The sequence below is a fragment of the Eurypyga helias genome, unplaced genomic scaffold, assembly GCF_000690775.1.
Source record: "Eurypyga helias isolate BGI_N326 unplaced genomic scaffold, ASM69077v1 scaffold8285, whole genome shotgun sequence".
Lineage (NCBI taxonomy): Eukaryota > Metazoa > Chordata > Aves > Eurypygiformes > Eurypygidae > Eurypyga > Eurypyga helias.
This window is the reverse complement of record NW_010249430.1, coordinates 1-22152: the sequence shown is the minus strand read 5'-3', so window position 1 is coordinate 22152 and position 22152 is coordinate 1. Positions and strand designations below refer to the sequence as shown.

At 44.5% G+C, this 22152-nt stretch overlaps 2 protein-coding genes across 2 annotated transcripts in view; one reads left to right on the top strand and one right to left on the bottom strand.

The window, feature by feature from the left end:
- Positions 1 to 15650, top strand: part of NMT2 (N-myristoyltransferase 2) — a 24101-nt gene extending 8451 nt beyond the window's left edge. Inside the window, exons 4-12 of the mRNA XM_010151348.1 lie at positions 2068 to 2186; positions 2284 to 2375; positions 2482 to 2598; positions 3288 to 3458; positions 4575 to 4683; positions 8366 to 8536; positions 10157 to 10324; positions 14458 to 14595; positions 14801 to 15650. Of these exons, the coding sequence (XP_010149650.1) occupies positions 2068 to 2186; positions 2284 to 2375; positions 2482 to 2598; positions 3288 to 3458; positions 4575 to 4683; positions 8366 to 8536; positions 10157 to 10324; positions 14458 to 14595; positions 14801 to 14821 (1106 nt within the window). The 3' untranslated portion in view covers positions 14822 to 15650. The remainder of the gene's footprint in view (positions 1 to 2067; positions 2187 to 2283; positions 2376 to 2481; positions 2599 to 3287; positions 3459 to 4574; positions 4684 to 8365; positions 8537 to 10156; positions 10325 to 14457; positions 14596 to 14800) is intronic.
- A 3686-nt stretch (positions 15651 to 19336) lies between these two features.
- RPP38 (ribonuclease P/MRP 38kDa subunit) lies at positions 19337 to 20188 on the bottom strand. Its single transcript, XM_010151347.1, has one exon. It carries the CDS (start codon positions 20186 to 20188, stop codon positions 19337 to 19339), a length of 852 nt encoding a protein of 283 aa, XP_010149649.1.
- Positions 20189 to 22152: the final 1964 nt, after the last annotated feature.

Sequence of the window (22152 nt, the reverse complement as noted above, 5' to 3'; positions counted from 1 at the left end):
CCGATGGGTGCAGAGAGAACGGGAAGAATGGCTCACAAAGCCACTTTCCATCATTTATCAGCAATCCTGGCTAACTGGGGACGTCCCAGTTTAGCTGGAGGTTAGCCAATGTGAGCCCACCTAGAAGAAGGATTGAGGGAACTACAGGCCTGTGAGTCTGACCTTAATGTTGGGGAAGGTTATGGAGCAGATCGCCTCGAGTGCCATAATGCAGCACGTACAGGACAACCACGTGATCCAGGCCCAGTCCGCATGGGCTTATGAAAGGCAGTTCCTGCTTGACCAGCCTGATCTCCTTCTGTGACAGGTGACCTGCTGAGTGGATGAGGGGAGGGCTGTGGATGTTGTCTATCCAGACTTTAGTAAAGCCTTTGACACCATTTCCCACAGCAATCTCCTGGAGAAACCGGCTGCTCATGGCTTGGATGGGCATACCCTTCGCTGGGTTAAGAACTGGCGGGGTGACCAGGCCTGAAGAGTTGTGGTGAATGGAGTTAAATCCGGTTGGCAGCCGGTCACAAGTGGTGTTCCCTAGGGCTGAGTACTGGGGCCAGTTCTCTTTAATATCTTCATCAGTGATCTGGACGAGGGGGTTGAGTGCACACTCAGCACGTTTGCAGATGGCACCAAGTTGGGCTGGAGTGTTGATCTGCCTGAGGGTAGGAAGGCTCTATAGAGGGATCTGGGCAGGCTGGATTGATGGGCGAAGGCCAGTTCTGTGTTCACCAAAGCCATGTGCCAAGTCCTGCACTTGATCACAACCACCCCGGCAATGCTGCAGGCTTGGGGACAAGTGTCTGGAAAGCTTCCCGGTGGAAAAGGACCTGGGGGTGTTGGTTGACAGCCAGCTGAGTATGAGCCAGCAGTGTGCCCAGGTGGCCAAGAAGGCCAACGGCATCCTGGCCTGCATCAGGAACAGTGTGGCCAGCAGGACTAGGGAAGGGATCAGCCCCCTGCGCTGGGCACTGACGAGGGTGCACCTTGATGCTCTGTCAGTTTTGGGCTCCTTGCTACAAGAAGGACACTGAGGTGCTGGAGCGAGTCCAGAGGAGGGCAGTGGAGCTGGGGAAAGGTCTGGTGCAAAAGTCCTGTGAGGAGCAGCTGAGGGAACTGGGGTTGTTTAGCCTGGAGAAGAGGAAACTCAGGAGACACGTTATTGCTCTCTACTACCTGAAAGGAGGTTGCAGAGAGGTGGGGATTGGTCTCTTCTCCGAAGTAACAAGCAGTAAGACAAGAGGAAACAGCCTCAAGTTGTGCCAGGGGAGGTTCAGATTGGATATTAGGAAAAGTTTCTTCACTGAATGGGTTGTCAAGTACTGGAACAGGCTGCTCAGGGACATGATGGAGTCACCATCCCTGGAGGTATTTAAAAGATGTGGCACTTGAAGACATGGTTTAGTATGTACCTGGCAGTGTTAGGTTGGACTCAATGATCTTAAAGTTCTCTTGTAACTTAAATGATTCTGTAATTTGGCAGGTACTGCTCCATAGAAGAGGACCAGCTTCTGTTTATAGCTAGACACTGAGGGACTAAAGTTGTAAAGTAAGAGAGGAGAAGAAAGCCCACTTTCATGTAGTATTTAAAGAACAAGTCTCACATTTCACCGTGCATCCCTTAAATGCCCTGGCTTTGCCATGCGACTTCTCTGGGGTAATTCTGTTGAGTTGAGGTCTGTTCAAGTCAGTGGTAAACAGGATCCGAGTTATAGATTGTTAGCTGGGAGTACAACATGTGTCTCATGATGAGACTGCAGATCTTGTGGCTAAATGCTGTGCATGTGCTGGTAGATAACTGTCCTGTGTTACGAAATACTGGGCATCAGTTGAGGTAGAGTAGTTCTGTGTATGTCTGTAGATACGCTGATGAGGTAGTCGTTAGCTGGAACGCAGAGTGTGAGAAGTAGTATAAGCTAATAATTCTATTTGTGCAGCATTTTTTAAAAGCTTTGTGTACTTATGAGAAAATGCATGGTGTGAGTTAAATGCAGTTTTGAGAACCATTAGGAAAGCTAGCAATGTAACTTTTGGTGTTGGTTTTTTTTTTTTTCCCTCCTCCTTTCTCAAAAGATGAAGTTATAACTTCACATGGTGCAATTGAACCAGATAAGGACAATGTCCGCCTAGAGCCATACTCTTTGCCACAAGGTTTTATGTGGGACACGTTGGATCTTAGCAATGCTGAAGTTGTAAGTAAAACAATTTTCTGCATCTCAAAAATCACTGAAGTTTATTCTGATTGATGTGTGTGGATAAATCTTTGGGTTTTTTTGTGTGTGTTTTCAGCTGAAGGAGTTATACACACTGTTAAATGAGAATTATGTAGAAGATGATGATAATATGTTTAGGTTTGATTATTCACCTGAATTTCTTCTGTGGTGAGTAGCAAGTTCCACATTCTGCTCTGGCTGGAGTGCAAAGAAGGGTGTTTTTATTACATCTTCTTGGGCAGTAATTTGTAATTATTTCTGTCATCAATTCTAGGGCGCTACGTCCTCCGGGCTGGTTACCCCAATGGCACTGTGGTGTTAGAGTCTCTTCAAACAAAAAACTGGTAGGATTCATAAGTGCCATCCCTGCAAATATTCGTATTTATGACAGGTAAAAGGCACCATTACTTTTGTATTTGTAAAAGAATAACACCATGAAACAAATCTTGAGCTGGTATCCATTGCCTTAAATGGCTTAAAAAGAGAGAAGGAGGTTCAGTGACTGTAGAGTCAGAAGAATCCTGTGTAGGTAGCAGAGACCTAATTCGGGTTTTTTGGGTTTTTTTTCCCCACCATCCCCCTGGGGGAAAAAAAAAAAGAGCTTTTGGGCTCCTCACAATCAAGACCAGTAATGCATAAATGCATATTTAAGAAATTTTCATATTGATAGATGGTGCAGATAATGACAGAATTTTCTGACCTTACTGGAAAGTATTTAAAGAGGGTCAGTCAGCTGGTCTTCCTTAGCCAGGTCTTCACACACTGACAATCGTCAAGTATTACGGTACCACATAGCATGTGCTTGGTGCCCTTCTGTATCTTAAAGTAAGGCAATTGTTTAACTCTCAGTAGAGCTCTGAAGAGGGAGTGTTGCAGACACCTTAGGCACAGTTTGCCTGTTGCACAGTTTGCAATTGCAGTCAGAATATCACAGATTAGTATTTGTTGCAGAGGTACTTCGTCACAGGCCAATTTACTTTTACCTCAGACTCTCCTGTCACAATACTGAAAACTACAGTTATGCAAATGAAAATACACAATGTCTAACTCTAACATTTTCACTGTTTAATCTTCTTTTAGTGTGAAGAAAATGGTAGAAATCAATTTTCTGTGTGTCCATAAGAAACTGAGATCTAAACGGGTAGCACCTGTACTGATTCGGGAAATAACCAGAAGAGTAAACCTGGAAGGAATTTTTCAGGCTGTTTACACTGCTGGAGTGGTACTCCCCAAACCTGTGGCGACTTGCAGGTAACCTCGGTGATGTTCACAATAATATCAGTTCCTGTAGCAGTCATTTTAATGAACATTTTTGTGTAATTGGCTAGAAACAATAAGCATAAAACTTAAAGAACTTAAAAGTTCTGGCCTTGACTAAGCTGAAGGCCTGAGTGTTTGTCAGGGTGGGTTTTTTGGTTGAGTGGTTGTTGCCCTTTTCCTCCCAGTGCCTTGCATAAAACAGCTGCTCAGACTAAAATCTAATTTTGAGTTTGTTTATCATACCTTAAATAGACTAATAGATGTTTTGTTGACCTTCTGGTGGAAGCTATGCTAGCAAAGACAACATTGTATACCTGTGTTTTTCAAGTGGCCTGTTTCCCTTCTGGGACACTTCCCTGTTGACCTGGTTGCTTGCCAAAGATGGCAGAGCATTTCTGGGAATTGTATGACTTGCTTTTTTTGAAATACTTTCATCTTTCCTGGAGAAAGAGAACTTGATTAGCATTTGATAAAGATGTGAAAACTACCACGTGAGAAGAGTTGCATGTAATCAAGTGTAATTTTATTTGCTTGGGAAGGATTTCATTTCTACTGGGAAAAGTTCCGTTCCAGCAGTATTAGTTCTGCTGTCTATCCTACTGGAGGACAGAGTAGTTTTTGATTTGAAGTTGTGTTTGTACCTATCAACACCAAAGACCCTGTAAGTTTCTGTAAGGAAGGATCTAAAAATAAAAAAAGCCAGTGCTGTGTTAGAATAACCAGGGGTGTTCTGTTGCACAGTGATCTCCTAGGATGAGGAGATCCCCTTCAGCAAACTGCTTAGACATGAATAGAGTCCTGTCTGTACATGTGTAAGTATGGTGAGATTGTCAGGGCTGTGGTAAGTACTAAGATGTTTAGCCCTGTGATCATTCATTCTGTGAGAAAAAGCATTTGCTTAGATACAAAATAGGGTGGTAGTGGGCCTGTTTATTGCTTGGCTATAGCTTTTCCTTATGTTGTTCAAGCTTCTTACAGACAAAGCACAGACTTGCTTAGGAACAAATTCGGGGAGGAGAAGGAGCAATGCGAGAAAGTAGAGGAAGGGATGCAAGTAGAGCTGACACTTAAAATGGTATTTAATCTCATTATTAATTTTATTTCCAGGTATTGGCATCGATCACTGAATCCCAGGAAATTGGTGGAGGTGAAATTTTCACATTTGAGTAGAAATATGACTCTACAAAGAACAATGAAGCTCTACAGACTTCCTGATGTAAGCAGTATGACTTGTAGAGAAGCCCCACAGTTATTGTGAGGCCCAAAATAACCTTCCATCTGTCTCTGACAGCACAGGCTTTTCTGTGGAAAGGCAGTGCGTGCAGGACATGGAGGAAAAAAAAAAAAAACATCTCTGATAGATGAAAAAGACCTCAAGGGCTGTACTAAACAGAATAGGCTGTTGCTGGAAATGTAGGTCTGAATATGGAGAAAATATAAATTTTTACCTAAAAGCCTTAAAACAAACAAAAACCCGGAAACCTTGACTTCATAAACATGTGGGATTGAGTTGAAGATGCATAAGAGCATTCTCTATATGATTAATCTGATAAAAGATTGCTGGAATGGAAAATTAACAGTTCATGTCTTAAAATTCTCAGAGAATTTTTAATTTCTCATCAGAAAGTTAGCTGAGTACAGGGGGATTGTTGATTCTGCTCCAATTCGCAGCTGCTTCTGTTCTGTCTGAGAATGTTGTTCTTCGGCAATGAGCAGGCTCACCAAAAGCCACCTGCTCTGTACTGTTTATTTGCATGGTCTAGCATTTAAAAAAAAAAAATCTGAACTGTTCTGGCATGGCTGGGTTAGTTACAAATATTTTTTCTCATGTTTGCAGCTAATAGCTAGACTGGCAAAAAGCCTGAGGATGCATTTCTATGACAGGGCAAGTCACTCTAAGAGTCTGAGATGTACGATTAAAAAAAGTCTCATTGCTGTAATTAATAGCCTCTGGAAGCTAGTCTAAGATTTATGATTGAAAACAACCTCTTTGCTTGTAAAAGCTACCTTTCTGTTTGGAGGGATTGCAGAATATCCTTTTCCTGCACCATATTGGTAACCCGTTTTTTATTTAAACAAACCGTCCCTTTTGGTTTAAAAACAAGTAATACTTTTTTTTTCCCCCTCACTTGTAGTATTTTAATGATTTGTCTGATTCTGGAGAATTGTGTGTGTTAGTTATATTTAGCTTAATACTGCAGGTTCTCTTCCTGCTTATGTATCTGAGTAACACAGGCTGAGCACTTGTCAGTGTAAAGCACGTGCCATGGCTTGATCTGAGCTCCTGCTGCTGTCGGAGAGACTCGTTTCCTGAGCTGCCTGCATGCTGCCTGCAGGGTCTCCCTTGCGTCCAGGGTAGCAGTTTTCAGAGCTTAAGAATTAATAACAAAATTAATTAGGTTTTAATCTTGGAGAGCTAAATATAGCTTCCATTAAATCTTGGAGACATTTTTAATAGTCTGAAAAAGTGTAGTAGACAATTTCAAATATAGGTTTTGGCGAAAACTCTAGTACTGTTCCTTATGGAAACAATACAGGGCAAGAATAGTTTAAAGAATAAGGATCTTACTTACAGCACAAGAAGTGTAACTACCGAGAATCATTGGGAACAACAGCAGTCATACCCTGATCGTCTTCCTTGATCATAAACCCCAGATTTCAACAGAAAAATAAATTACAGAATCCAAAGAATACATCATATCCCATTCATAAAATATAGTAAGGCAGACACACTGTACAGAGATGTGCAAATAGGAAATGGGTGCTTTGAAAAATCAGCTTTTAAAACTAAATGATGTAGGACTCCATATGTCTCGGCTGTTTGTTTATTTTTAGATTGGCCTTGGGAGCTTCTCCTATGGAAAATAAAGATTTAATCTTGGTGCTAAGGTTTTCTCTTTAGGTCTTGAGCTTTGGGGTTGTGGTGGTGCTGGAGTTTGGTTGGTTGGTTGGAGTTTTGGTTTGTGGTGGTTTTTGGTTCCCCCTCCCCAAGCAATGATTGAAGTGCTGTTGAAGGTCTTTATCCTCAGCTTCAGGCTGTTATCATAAACAGTACTGTCTCACAAATTTGTTCATTCAGGCCACACTGTCCTGTCCCTCAGCACCAAACACTGTTTCTTGCATTTTAACCTCTTTCCTTGGTGTCCTTGGAATATCATTGCCACTGGGAGCTCATTTCCCTTTAAGAGGAATTAATTATTTCTAATCACTTGAACAGTCTGAATTAAAAAGGTTTTCAGAAATAATAAATACTGTAATGAATAAATACCACCCTCACTGGAGGCTGTGTTTGTGCATGTACCTCTAGATACAAAAAATAAAGTGGTTTTTTGTAAGCGTTTAATCTCTTGAGCGAGGAGTTTTTTGAAAGAGGTACATTTTGGCTCTGTTTAGAGTAAGGACAGGAGGTCTCTGTATGTCTTTTTTCTGACTGACGGAGATCCTGAGCCAAGATACTTGCATGAAGGCTCAGTGCAGGTCAGTATGTGGAGCAGAGAAACAAATTTTAGCCCAGTTCTGTACACTTTCCCTCATTTCTAGGGCTGCAAATAACTGTTTACTGGTGGCCCTTCTGAGCGTTGCGGGGGGATAGAGGTGTTCCAGCCCAGCTGCTTTTCCTTCCATCCTGCTCCAGTGTATGGCTTTAAGAGGGATGAAGGCTTGGAGGGAGCTGAAATTAACCTTTCATAAGAAGGTTATGAATGAAATGTGGCAAAGGAAGTGTCAAGTTGATGAGTCAGGTGAATATCCTTATGGATTCAGGGCACTTAAAAATCTCAGTGATGTGCTGGTGTGGAGGTGAAACATAGTCCCGGGCTGCTCAGGAAAGCAGGAAGGCTGAAATGTAATATACAGGTCAGAGCTGTGGCAAAACGTGCCTTGATTTTTCATCTGGCTGCTGACTCCCAGAGTATGTGAACAAATACCTCCCCCAGAATAATGCCTTTGAGCAGAGCATAATCAGCTACACTAATTTCAGGCTTCCAGTAATCAAGCCTCTACCTTGCTGCTGTTGCAATTGACTTTGCTGTGATTAATGCGATACGTGCCCAAGTATGTAGCTCAGACAGATGAAGGAGGATAAATGAGCTCTGAAGAGAACTAGGCTTCACCTCCCTAAAAGGAAATATTCAGGAAAGCTAACAAAAGCTGGGAGGAAAACTTTAATCAGCTTTACTTGTTTAAGCATTAATTGCATAGTATGGAAAGCAATTATTTTCCTCTTCTGATGTTTAAAGTCAAATAAATAACTTTATCTGTTAAAGTACTGGAGGTTTTCAATGTCAGACAGCTGTACGTTACGAGGAGCTTTCTTGCTAACAGAACAGCAGTTGTGCCTGTAGAGGAAGTAGAGTTCACACTTGCAAGCTCCCTTGCTAAGAACAGGTGGAATTTTTTTTTTTTGGTTAAATAATTTCTAATTAAACTTTATCAGCTGACTTCGGTTTCTAGCTTGACTGCAATTCTCATAAGCTTGAAGCGCAAGTGTTCTCGTCTTGGGATTAACTTCCGATACATGGGTTGCTTTATGTTTTGTTCATGTGTCTGGACCCTAGGTGGGTGAGGAGGTATGAAACAGGCTGACCTAAAAAAACACGAAACGCGTGAAGTCTAGGCGTTTGGCAACAATATCTGTTTCTCCGGAGAAATGAAGTTGTTTCAGTAATGAAATAGAAAGATTGAAGTGCCCCAGACTGTCTCAGTAATTAGAAGAGAGGGGATTCTGATTGAAAGCCATTTGTGAAGTAGCATAATGAATTAGGTGGCTGGGGTAAAGTAGGCTAATAATGAATGCATTATAGCAAACAGACTGACTCTGCAACCTACTTTCGGCCTTTGCTGTGTTTGCGGTTTTCCTTTCAATGTCTTCACGTTTATTTTTCTTTTCTTACAATAAGGCCACAAAGACTTCAGGTTTGAGGCCAATGGAACAAAAAGATACTAAAGCAGTACAAGAACTAATCAACACGTACTTGAAACAGTTTAATCTTGCTCCTGTGATGGATGAAGAAGAGGTGGCCCACTGGTTCCTGCCTCGGGATCATATTATTGACACTTATGTGGTAGAGGTAAAACATGTCCTAACTACTTCATGAAAGTGTGTGGGAATGCCACTTAAAATGTGCATGTCAGCATCAGGTTTTTTAGAAGGCAGACAGTATGAAAAACGTGTGCTGTAGGTAGAATTTGTTACTGTGATGCCAAGCCTTGGTCTTTGTATTGCATTCCGTTTAGGAGAAAACGTTTGGTTGTGATAGATAAACTACAGTGCACTTACAACAGGATATTTTAGTCATACTTTGAGATTTCAAAATTCTTCTTTATCTTGGAAATGTTACAGCAAAGAACCTTATGTATTTTAAAAATAACCCTTCCACCTGCATTCCTCCATGGTTTTCCACAGAGAGATGACATGATAATAAGCAGGGGTCTTTAAATCTTTTTTCTAGGGGAAAAAAAAAAAAGGAAAAATATATATACTATTTAATGTTAATATTTAATATTTAACATTATATATTGTAATATCTAATGACTGAGCTAAGGGTTTGGTTTGAATTCGGTATCATTCTCTCAGATGTCAAAGTTTCTGACATACACCGGTTCAAAATTCTTTATTTTTAAAATCAGTCTTAGGGGCACCTGTTGGGGGAATTACGGTTTTTGATGGTCTGCTTCAGTAAAATATATTTTTTGCAGTAAAACAGTGTGTTTACATATGTGCAGGAATTTGTGTTGTGTGTATATATACATGCATGAGACTATGTGAAGTAGAGAAGTAAAATTTAACATCCCTCGGTACTATCCATTTAAGGATCAGTGCGAGGTCCTTCACTGAGCTCAGAACAGTGGGCACCAGTCACTCAGAAATAAAGCTAGCGAGCAAGAACAGGCATTTGTGCTCTCCTTTGCCTTATCTTCTTAGAGATATCAGTGAAAATCTGGGTAGTGTTTTTGTGCTCAGCATGTCAGTCGTAACCCGTGTAATAATTACTTCCCGTTTCCTACTAATCTACACTCTTGAAGATGGTTAAACTTTATGAAGTACGTGAAATATTAAGAAAGTTGATGTAGGATACTTCAGATTTCTGTATAAGCACCTTTTGTGATGACCGCTGGTCTTATTAGAATTTCAGTGTGATTTAGTACTGTTGTCTGGCAAATAGATTGCGCTTGTTGATTAATAATCACTAGAGCTGATTTTAATATGCTTCGTATACCAGCACAGTACATGTATTTTCTGGTTTTAGGAAGTTCAGAAAACTATTCCTCAATGGGAACTTCATCAGAATCAAAAAATATTCTTTCAAAAATAAGTTCAATTGGAAAAAACCTGTGCTTCTTTGGGCAGTGTGCTTTGTTAGCTTTGCTTCGAGTTGGCTAAGCTTGGGAAACAACTGAAATGCTTGGCAATTGGTTGTCAAAATGCTGTTGGTGTAATAGACTGGAAAAACCTAAATGTTTGTTTCCTTTTCTGAAGTGACTGTTTCAGGCTTCAGTCTTGCTTTGATGTATAGGTGCATCCTTGGCAAGAATTCAGCTTCTTTAACCGTTAGCCCAGATGACCTGTTACGGTGCGCAAGACGGTGCTGCATTTGTTACTACTTTCTGCAGAACTGCCCCGTTAGCCTGACCAGTAACTGGGCTGAGCAGTTACTTCTTATTAATTGACTACTTTTTTTTTTTTGTAGGGCTCAAACGGTATTTTAACAGACTTCCTGAGTTTCTACACGTTACCTTCCACAGTGATGCACCATCCTGTTCATAAAAGCCTCAAAGCTGCCTATTCCTTTTACAATATTCATACAGAGACCCCCCTCTTGGACTTAATGAATGATGCACTCATTATAGCTAAATTGGTAAGTTGGTGGGGGGGGGAGTTGGTTCTGCTTCTTTCAGAAATGTATCCTTAGGGGTGATGGCAAGGTAAGAACTTGCAACCATTTATCCATGCCATTCCAGTCGGTTTTGGTTTACTGTCTACAGCACAGGGTGCAGGTGATGAGATATATGCTATATAGATGAAAATGTAAAACACTACGTTTGTTACTCCTTTTTACGTTGAGTGATGCTAGGGAATGGCAAGTGCAGGAAGAGCAAGTGTTTGCAGCAGCTTGAGCTGTGTAAACATGCAAGAGCACGCTGATGACAATATTCACTGAGTATCAGAAGAATGGAGAGTCACTAAAATAGTTTCCCTTGGCGATGAGTTAATAAGTTCTGTGAAATACATTTGGTTTATTTTCTATCTCTACAAAATGTAAAAGTTTATTTGTACAAGCTTTCTCATTTTATCCTGTTACTAATTGCTGCCTGTAAAGCTCTGTAGGTGATGTCATGTAGCTTTCGAGCACATCTTCATGTGTGGAAGTACACTGATAGATAGTTTAGTGGAATGGAAGAGACTGTAAATGAAGTTTTTAAACATAGGAACTGTAAGAGTTTAGTGCTGTCTGATGAAAAACTTAACGCTCAGCCCTTAATCATCAGGGTTTCATGGGAGTGCAGTGCAAACACCAATGGGGGTTGTGCAGGTGATGCGCATCCCAGCACTCTGAATGAATTCTCAGAGACCTCTTTAGCCCTGGCAATTCACAGCTTTGCACAGGCTTCATCCAGCCCATGGTATCCACTCCAGCAACCATTCCCAACACACTGCAGAGCACAGGCATGCTTTCTGTTCCTCCTGCTTGAAGCTTGCCCCTCCCAGCTGAAGTGTTGCTGCTGCACTGCTTGTGGTATTACACTTACCAGATGCGTGCTGGAGGCAAGCAGGCGCGAGCTGTGCTGTGGTGCAGAGCCTGCACTGCATGTGGCCCAGGGATTTCTGTGGTGATCCTGTGTGAAGCCAGATGGCTGTATCTGTTCAGGCTGCATGAAAGCAGCCACATCGCCTTCGACTTGTCTGTCTCAGCCATGTTTGTGCAGCGCTGCAGCTGAGCTGATGTCTGTGACGTGAACTGCTTGCTGAGGCTTGTTGACATATAAGCAGTATTGAGCTGAATAACTGTTTGGCAAGGAAAACTCCTGGATAGTCATGGGACCCTATGATTCAGGCTCCAGCATAATACCAAAGTAAGTTCAGAGGCAGACTTGGAAAGGCATTAAGATATATGAAGATAGAGGAATGTGGCTCGTATAATTTTCAGAAGTGGTTGAGAATATTAGTACTACTTATTCCTAAAAGACCAAGTGTAAAAGGGTATAAATGTTGGCCTGTAGTTGAAGTGTGGCACAGGGAGCCGAGTGGCTGGCCATTCACTAGGCCACAGATGCGGAATGGGTAAGGAAGCAGTTACATGGTCTAACCAAGGGCAGGTAGTGACTGACAAAGGGTAACGGGTTTAAACTGAAAGTGGGGAGATTTAGATTGGATGTAAAGAAGAAATTCTTCTCGGAGAGGGTGGTGAGGCACTGGAACAGGTTGCCCAGAGATGTTGTGGATGCCCCATCCCTGGAAGTGTTCGAGGCCAGGCTGGATGAGGCTTTGAGCAACCTGGCCTAGTGGAAGGGGTCCCTGCCCATGGCAGGGGGGGTGGAACTAGATGGTCCCTTCCAACCCAAAGCATTCTGTGATTCCGTGAAGTGGTAAATTCACAGTTTTTTGTTTAGAAATGTACTGGTTTTGGCTGAGATGTAGTTAACTTTCTTCCTAGCAGTCCATATGGTGCTGCGCTTTGTATTTGCAACTAAAAGAGGGCTGGTAACACACTGGTGTGTTTGCTGTTGCTGAGCAGTGCTTGCACAGCATCGAGCCTGTCTCTTGCCCCCAGCGAGTAGGCTGAGGGTGGCAGGAAGTTGGGAGGGGACACAGCCAGGACAGCTGACCCCAACTGACCAAAGGGATATTCCACACTGTGATGTTGTACCCCACAATAAAGGCTGAAGGAAAGGAGGAGGAAGGGGGGATGCTCCTTGTTATGGCATTTGTCTTCCCGAAGAAGCATTATGCATGCTGACACCGTGCTTTCCGGGAAGTGGCTCGACATCTGCCTGCCGATGGGAAGGAGTGAATGAATTCCTCTTTTTGCTTTGCTTGTGCGTGCAGCTTTTGCTTTCTCTGTTAAACTGTCATTATTTCCATTTGCAAGTTGCCTTGCTTTCCTTCTATTTTCTCCCCGTCCTGTGGGGGGAGAAGCAAGCAAAAGGCTAGGTGGGTGTTTGGCTCTTGGTTTGGGACAACCCACCACAGTCCCTTTTGTACTTTTACTCCCAAAGAATGCATTTTGGAGGTACAGATTCAACTCCACAAATTGCTTTCAGGGTTTGCATGTCAGTTTATTTTTATTTTTACATTACACTGTATAAAATCAGCTTAGAACTTGATCTCGTAAAATCTTGACAGTTACAGGACAAACCGTCTGACCTCCAAAGCAAAACCTAGAATTTGGGGTTACGTACCTACATTCCATGTAGAGTGGGATTTTGCAGCAGGATAATCCCCCCCCCCCAACCTTGCGTATGTTACCATTGAAGCTGACACAAAGTTTCTAGGTCTAAAAGAGGAGAGAGCCTATAAAAAGGGAAGAAATTTCCCTTCTGAGTCTGCTCTAATGGTTTGCCAGAGCTGTGGATCTTTGAACAGGAACTTTTTTATACCTCTCTGAAGATATTAACCTAAAACCTCCTCTGCAGATGTTTAGATAGTGAATTACAAGTACATCTGTAGACTTTATTTGAATTTTGACTGCTTAATTGCAGAGCTTCGTTAGTGTGCCTGTACCCACAGTGCGTGTCTAGTCTCCCCCACTCACCGCCTTCCGAGATTGCTGTTACTGTCTGTTACGAACTCTCAATGTTTCAAAATTAAATCCTTTAGATGCCAAGTGTCGGATCCTTGCCACCTTAGTTGTCTTGCCTCCGTGTGTTTTTCACAGCACGTTTAACTTGGCGTAGCTTCCTCTGCACCCAGGGTGATCCTTGTGTAAGGTAGCGGGACACCTTACTAAACTCATTGTCTGTGCTTTGTCACTTTCTTTTAAACAGTCCTGAACTGATGGAGAGCTTAACATGCTCTTTTTCTTCAACCCCTTTTTTTCCTAATACAGAGGGTTCATTCAAAAGAAAATACGTATGTTTTTTATACAAAGAATGTTCTGTACCATCTCCTTGTGCTTAAGTAACTGAGCATTATTGGTCTGTAACTTTATTTTTGCCTTAGAAAGGCCAGCTGGCACACTGCCTTTGTGCTGTTCAGGCTCCAAGGTTTTAGGTCAGGCTCCCTTGCCATTAACTGCAAATAAATGGACTTTTATATCCAGACCCACAAGCGAATTGAGTTGTCCATACATGGTGATGGTCGCCGTGGTGGCCTAACTGGCTTTTCTTTTTTTTACGTTGCTTCTTAAGAGTTCACAGTGAGTTGGGGCTTGAGAGTATTTCTGTCGGCGCACGAAACCCAGAGGCTAATTGGGCTGTGTGGCTGTTCTGAGAACAGAATGGCTCCTGGAGTGGTGAACGTGGGCAGCTGAGGAAAAGAGGAGTTGGTAGAGGGTACGTGAGTAGGGGAAGGAGAGTAACACGTGGGAGATGGGACAGTGGCATTTCGGAAAAGGACCAACTCACAAAAATACAAGGTTTACCATTAACACAATGGGAACGTTCTGATAAACCACCATCGGTGATGTTTAGGCAGCGTTAGCTGGAATAGGCCACGTGTGTCAAAACACCGTATGTGACTGCAAAAAACACAAAACACCTGTCTCTGAGGGTAAAATAATGGCTAATGCTTTAGGGACTCTTCAGGCCTCTTCCCCTGAGAGTGGCTTTAAAATCTCTAACAGTCTAGAATCTTCAAGCAAAGCTGTGCCTTATACTTCTTATTGGGAAAATTTGTGTGTGTACCTAATTAAAAGGCAAGATTTATTCCCGTCTTTTATTCCACATAATTAGCCGAGTCTCTTGGATGCTGTGTGCCACTTTGTAAAGTATCGTTTGTGCGTCACTTGAAACTGAAAAAAGTAAAATTTAAAAAATGTTTTGCTGTTGCCAGAAAGGATTTGATGTGTTCAATGCACTAGACTTAATGGAAAACAAAACATTCCTGGAAAAACTCAAGTTTGGGATTGGAGATGGAAATTTGCAGTATTATTTGTACAACTGGAGGTGTCCTGGCATGGAATCTGAAAAGGTAAGGGAGAAAAAAAAAGCTCGTGAATTCTGTGAGGTATAGCGGTACATTAACCTACTCTGGGCAGAATGGGCAGAAGTTTTTAAATAACTTTTTTTTTTAATTGGTTGTATTTAAGACCCATAATTGAGGTGCAGAAAGGTAGCAACGTTTGGATTTCTTGTGATACTTGAACTAAAATACTGTCTTTTTCGTCTTCCTTTAGGTTGGTCTTGTATTACAATGAGGACACTTGTGTTTCTAGAATTCTGAGGTCATCGTTGAGTTAATTTGATCTCCATAACTCTTGGAAGGGGATTGTTCAGGAGGAGTAAAAGCACAACGTCAGTGATACTGAAACCAGTCCATTAAACCTGAACAATGAAGACATCCGTACGTGGCCAAACTTACGCGTTTTCAGACAGATCAGAAGGTTCATGAAACTCTTTTATTGTCCATGAAAAGAATAAAAGCACATTCATTTAAGTTTCAAAGCTTAGCTTGCACCTTGATGAGAAGAAGGTATTTTTTTTCCACTCTGTAGAAAAGACTGTTTTGTACAAACTGAACTTCAGTGGTGGATTAGGGTACAAAAATATTTGCTATTATGTGGATGAACTGCTGCATTTCTATTTATTAAGTGGTGGTGTATGTTTGTCAGTGTAACAGAATGAAGGATACAACCTTGATTATCTTTGCTTATTTACTTCACATGGATATCACCCTCTGGGGGCAAATCATGAAGTACGATACGTTTGTAGCTCTACGAAAGTCCTGGATGGTTTTGTAACTGGAGCGGTATGACAACGTACTGGTTTAACCAGTGCATTTGTTTCTCCATAAGCAACGCTGCCAAATCAATAAAAATACAGATTTGTACTTTGATCTTCAACAGATCAGTGGATTGATTTAACAGTATCGCACTGTTCAGTGCAGGTGTTCTCTGTGTTGCCGGAATGATAACACGTTACTGTACTTAATTTACAGTTGTGGCACAGAACCTTAGTTTTTCCTCAGTAGAGTAACATCAGCCTGTGTGTAAAACTAAGAATTTTAGTAGTGCTCTCGGGATATTTATAGTTTGAATGTTTTCAACGCTTACGCGAAATTGCACATACTCCTTTGTCTACGCTGATTTCCTATGAGGTCTGTAATTCTGATGAAAATACTTTGTGTAAATATGTATTCATAACTTGTTCCCGGCAGTGTTTTTATCCCGACTTCGGAACAAGAGGTTTTGCTATCTGTGTGGCTGGTGAGCAGAAGAGAAGTGCTCGACGCTCAGTCCTTGGGAGTCCGCGCTTCCTGAAACACGGAGTGGGGGCTGATCTCTCTGGCGGGGGGGGGGGGGGGCTGGTTTAATTTCCTCATGAATGCTCGGCAACCAGGGCGGCTGCTGCAGCACCTGATGCGCGCCGCAGCCTAGCGTTGGAGCTAGGCACGATAGCGGTTCTTTCAGCCCGTCGGATGCTGCACTAGCGCGAGCAATGGGAAAACCTGCAGTAAGAAACTGTTCTAGCTGAAAGTGCCAAACTGTGGTGGTAAAGCCTCTGCTGTGAGCATCTTTTGAATGTGACTTGAATATCTCATGAAATGCAAATGTCTGAACTTTCCTTTTAAACATGCCTGTAATTCTGACAGCAGATTTTGCTGAAAGTTGAATTCTGTACCTGAAAACATCAATTTAGATGAAGATAAATTTGTCTGTTCTTCATAACTGCTAGCCCTACCCACCTCCTTATAGCACTGGGGTTTTTCTTTCTTCCTGCTCCTTTTTCCAAGTGTGAATGGTTTGTGGCTTGGTTTCTTGAATTGTGGTGAGAGGATTCCGCCCTAGGGACAGTGATAAGTACTTCCCCTTCTTGCTCTGTGATTAAAGCATTTGCCCTCCTTCAGACAAAGGGCGGGCTTGAAGAAGCGTGGTTTGTCTGACCGCTGGGTGTGCACCAGCTCTGGATGGTGTGTCTTTAAAAGGGCTTCAAATCAGACATCTATTGGTGCGCCGGGGCTTTACAGCTTGGCCACTCCAATACCTGTCTGCTGGTGGCAGCCGTAACAGATGGTGCCGAGGGAGCCTGGACTCCCTGCCTGAGGCCTGAGCAGAATGACGTGCCTGGAAACGTGACTGACAGCAGTGACATCGGAGGTAACAAGAAGGATGGAATCTCGGTTCCAGGGAAGACTTCAGTTCTTAACTCCCAAAAGGCAGGAAGGTGCCTTCCTGGCTGGGCATTTGCATTGGAGCCCACTGGCAGGAGGAGGAGGTTCACCAAGGGGCTGGGTGTTTGGTTTACAGTCCTCACCCAGCTGCTGCCCGAGATGAGGTGGGACAGCAGGGCCTGGCTCTGTCCTTGCAGCTGAGGTACTTCCTTGCTGAGAAACGAAGGAAGTACCAGCTTTGCAGCCCAGCTGTCCCTGATCTGGATGGCTGCTCTGGACTGCCAGGTGAAAGACATGCTCGTGTTCTCTGCCTTCCCTCCCCTCGAAAAAGTGGAAGGAATGGTAAGCAGACAATTTTCCTTTCTCCTCGGGAATCAGAGGGCAAATCCTCCCCGGTACTGCTGTTTAGAAAAGCACTGACCATGATGGGACCAGGCATGTCCAGGTAGAAGACCCAGGAAACCTGGGTTTCCTGCCGCCTGGCTTTCTGCCCTGACAGGGTTAATTGCTCGTGAAGGAGCGTGGCTGCTCTTGTGCTGCCTTCAGGGCCATCTGCTTCTGAATCCAAGGGGTGAACTTCTGTCTTGTTTTCTGGCTCACGCTAACCGAAGGGACAGAGGGCGGAGTCGTGCCCCTGCGGCAGCCGAGAGAGAAAGCCCACCCGGACGCAGCGCGTGATGGAAGCAGGTGTCCAAGCCCGAGGGTCGGGCAGTTCCTGGAGAGCTTTTGTGAACCTGCACGTTAACCCAAGAGCTGCGTGATTCCGACGGCCTCTTCCACCCCGTCGAGCGCTCGAGCCTTTTGCCTAGCCTGCTCCTCACGAAGTGCTTCTGTGAAGTCCACCGGCACCAAAAGGCTGTGAATCCGGAAGGTGTCGCAGCCTGCACCCACGCAACAGGGCAGTTCTTCAGGAGGTGGAAACGGCGGCAACTCGCTCTATTTCCCTAAGCAGGTACTTAAGAAATGGTCCTCCGCGGGGGTGCCGCTGCCAGCAGCTCATAGGAATGGCTCTCCCGTTGTTCCCAGCTGACCCAGCCTGCGCGCCAGGCCTGCTGCGAGCAGCTACCAGGTGAGGCCCCTCAAAACCTAACCGATGGTTGTGTAGACTACTGCTCGCTCCACCACCTTGCCCGACGTCCGTAATGCCTTTCCCGGAGTAACTTCCCACTGTGGAGGGGACACAAATCCTGCAAGAGAACTACAGGCAGGCAGGGAAATGCTTGAAAGATAATTGATGCACTTATGTTCTCCACCAAAGCTAATCCTCCTGCTCTGATTAAAGGCAAAGATTGGAATTCGGCGCGCTAACACTGGCGTGCCTTCTGCGCATTCAGAAAGTCCAAACAAAGGGCACGTGTGAAGGAACACTAAGGCAAAAAAACCAACTCACCTCGCCTCTCCTTGCCACCCTCAGGAAGGGCAAAAATTTTGGCACTAAGTTGTCTTAGTTTTGTTTAGGCTTGAGGGAGCGTCATGACTGCAGAGTCATTGCTGCCGTCTCCCTCCACAGTGGGTATCGGGAACTAAAGTCACTTCTAAATCCATGCAAAATTCAGAGTAGGTATCTGATGGCACAGGAGGTCTGGATTAGCAAACTTCTCAAAACTACACGTGAATTCCATCTTTAAGGAATAACAGACTAACTCAGCTAAGGTAATTCACGCTTCCTCTTACGGTACCTGACTGACTGCCGCTGAGTCCATTCCTAGGCCGTTGGGTTTGATTGCCTGGATCGCAGCACTATGCCCTCCCCTTCCTGCAATGCATCTCCCTGGGGAACCGCTCCTCATCCTCAGTACAGCCAAGGCAACACCGAACTTAGGTGGTGATGTTTCCGCCACGTAGCGCTTACGGCTGTCACCTACTGTACATACAGCAGCATATGGTTTAGCTCCATTTCCTGGGAAATCAATTTTAGGCTCCACTTGGGAAGCAAATTAAGTTTAGTTATTTACCTTTTCTCACGGGATGTGTGTTAATAGTTTGCCCAGGGAAGTCTTTTGTTCAAGATACAGCAGTAGTAATTGGGGTTCGTTCCATATTTGAGAATCGGGGTTTTCTTCAGCACGGGAAGCACCAGGACCCAAGCCTGCCTACACTCCTGAACGAAGTTTATTGTTCAGCAGAGCAAGCTCTCAAAGCGCAAAAGGGAAGTCTGCCGGCGCTGTTACAGCCCTTTACTTCAAACAAGCACCGAACCAGCTTTAAGAGTTAATGCTGGCGTGGACCTTGCTTTAAATGCACGCTCACTTCTGCTATTGAGTAACTCTACTTCAACCTGTTTTACTCGACGTGTGTTCGTCTGTGAGAACACAAAGCTCGCTGAGTGCTCTGCAGTAATCCCTTAAAACTGGTAATGGACATGCCGACGTAATGTAACTGATCTCCAGCTGCAAGCGGAATGCCCCCAGGTAAAGGCTCGCACGCCGGTTGGAGCAAGGTTCTTTATTAAAGCAGAAAGGACCTCAGCTGAACGCAGCCTGAAGCTCACCCCGTGTTCGAGTGCCTTGCACCACAGAGCCGAACAAACGGCTCGGTTACAGCTGAACTCCATGCCGCAGTGGAAAAGTCAGTCTGGTGCAAAGACCCGAACGGAAACCAGTTACGCTGAAAAAGCTTTCTTCTTTTTGCGAGGAGGTTTCTTTACCTTGTTTGGATTTGGAACGAGTTTCTTGATTTTCAAAGGCTGCAAAATTACATTCGAAAGATCGAGCTGATTGCTTTCCGTACGCTTCCGCTTCTGCCTTGTGAGCTCGTCCCCCAGTGCCTCTGCAAGCTGCTCGGGTTCTGGATGTTCTGCAGGATCTGTACATGCACAAGCCACCGATTCTGCAGTTCTGAACTGACACCACGGCACTTCCAAAGCTGGGATCTTTGGAATGATTGCTTCCATTGCTTCAGTAAACGTATCGGACTGCTTTTTAAAGCCTAGTGCCAAAACAGATGTTAAGCCAAGGAGCGGGGCGACCGTCTCGCTGAGACGGGGAACCTGGCCAGCCGGCGTGGCACGGCTCGCGCTCAGCTGGATGAGTTGCGACGTGACCATGGCCGGCTTGGCAGACTTGCACACCAGCAAGAGCAGCAGGTCGTCCTTTTCCAAGGCTTTCGTAACTTCGTTAACTCCAATAGCGAGCTGTCTCCGGATACTGATGTCAGTCCATCCCAGGTTCTGTTGATGGCCTTCCGTCTCCTCTTCTTTAGGGAGTACTTTGGTGCCAGCATCGCACTTCCTTTCCATTTGTTTTTTTGAAAGGCAACGTTTTTTCTTTCTTGGAGTCTCAATCTTTTTCAGACCAACATGTTTAATCCTTTCTTCCAACGTCTGCAGTATAAAATGCATATCTTCTCCTTCTATGGTTTTCCACTGAAAAACAAAGGGGTTATCGAGGCACGTTTTCACCGTGATTTTCTTTGCTTTACGCAGCGCTGCTGTCCCCTGCTGAGTGACAGACATCCCGAGGTTCTTTTCCGTTTTCCACCCTCGCTGTGAAGGGCAGAAAGAGGTAAACGTTAGTTCAAATACCGTACTGTTGGCTGTGGACATCATTGCCGGGAGCCTCTCTTGGGAACGCAGGAGAGAAACACCGCACCTCAAAGCGATACTGGCAACTCATCGCCCTCCTCATGTCACCTACATGCTAATCCCTAACTAATCTTCCACAAGGCACGTGCTGTCCTGCCTTTTTTTTGGTTTTGTTTTAATAAATAAATAAAGCCAGCAGACTGGACAGCAACGCAACACCCGCGACAGGAGAAGTGGAACGGAAGCAGCTGGAGGTTATTACAGATTATTTTTAAAAATAAAACCAACCAACCAAGCCACCCAGGCCCCAGAACCACAAGGTGAAGGACTATGGCATTTTACTGTTGCACAGCTGCACTGTGGCAGTATCATGACATGAGAGTAAAAAAGGAAAACCAGAATCACAACATGAAACAAGCTCCAAAATCCTAAATAAATTCGGGAACTTTAGAACTTTAATTTTTCTTTTCATTCTTTAAGCCACGTCTTGTGTTTGCCTGCGTGTAGAAGGTGTGGTAGAAATCTGCAGACTCGTTATGCTTGCAGTGAAGGAAGGCAAGCCTCTGCAGGCCTCCAGAAAGTTCAGAAGGGGTCTTCTACACGTGTCACCTGAGCACGCCTTCAGGGATGGCAGAAGTGAAGCAGGAGCAGAGAGAGGATAATTGTTCTAGCTCTGACTGATCTAGTGCAGAGTAGGAGTGAATCCAGGTCTGATTACAGCCCCTGGTAACACGGTAAGTCCCCATACTCCTGCCTGGGTTACCATTCACCATCTCCTCCCTAAACTAGGAGTATCTTCACTGCCAAGCCTACAGCGTAGGAGCAGCTCGGGTTTCAAATCGGGAGAAAGATGACATGACTCCCCGTTACCCAGGCCGGCATATGGATAGCGCTCAGGTGCCTATCTTGAGTGGCAGCCTTTAGCTATTCCCAAAATACCATTTTGCCAATCGTATCAGTTCTCTGTGTGCTGGAAGTAAGCTCCCTTGATACAAAATGAAGCAGACAAACCCTGTCTTCACTGCAATTCCCCCAACAGTATGCACTGCCATAAAGCAACATCTGTCTGGGGGGATTTTTCCCTCCGTTACACCCCCATCTGGGAGCCAGCAGGGGAAGTGCCTTGGACAGAGTTGTATCAGTGCAATACCCACGACGAGAGTCTAAACCAGGGAAGTAGTTTCCAGACAGCAGTAAAACTGAGCATTTCAAATACGACAAAGCATCGTGTCCCCCTCCCAGTACTCTCAGAAGAACCTATGAGATGCCCTGTAGGGCCCTCCAGGCCGTGGGCCCCCCAGCCGAGCTGTCTGTCTCCAACGCTGGGAGCTGGAGAAGCTGTCTGGGGAGGGCAGGGCTGCCCTGCCGCCTGCTGTCACCCACTGCCCTCTGCCCCCAAGCACCCAGAATGGTCGCACCAGGGGCGTAAGGTCTGCTGCCCGCTTTTATTATCCTTCGTGGAGCTATCCGCGCAGTTATCCAACCCCTTCCGCTTACCGTCACCGTGGCAACAACCAAAAAGTGGGAACTAAAGAATGGAAAGGACCGTTAGGAATATTACACGAGACTGAGTTAGAAACAGCAGCTTATGTTTAAGAAGAGTTCTGGATTACCGGGTTTAAAGGCTTCTGATTAGGGATGCTCCGATGATCTCTCACTTGGACGATCAAGCAAAGTCAGCAACAGACCTGTATGAGGCAGAAGGAAAACAGGAGAGGTTTCACAGCTGAAAGATTATCCTTTTCTTTTCCAAGCGGGCTCCACTGAGGAGAACAAGCACGCGAGGATAGGAGATAAAGCCACGAGCCAAAAAAACCGGAAGGACTACGCTGCTCCACCTCGCACCGGTGCCACGACCCCCCGCTTCCTGCGGAAGGCGGCAGCGGGGAGCAGCG

What these genes read in the sequence shown, in the direction of transcription:
- RPP38 (XM_010151347.1), bottom strand. Translation starts at nt 20,188, where the DNA reads ATGTCTGTCACTCAGCAGGGGACAGCAGCGCTGCGTAAAGCAAAGAAA.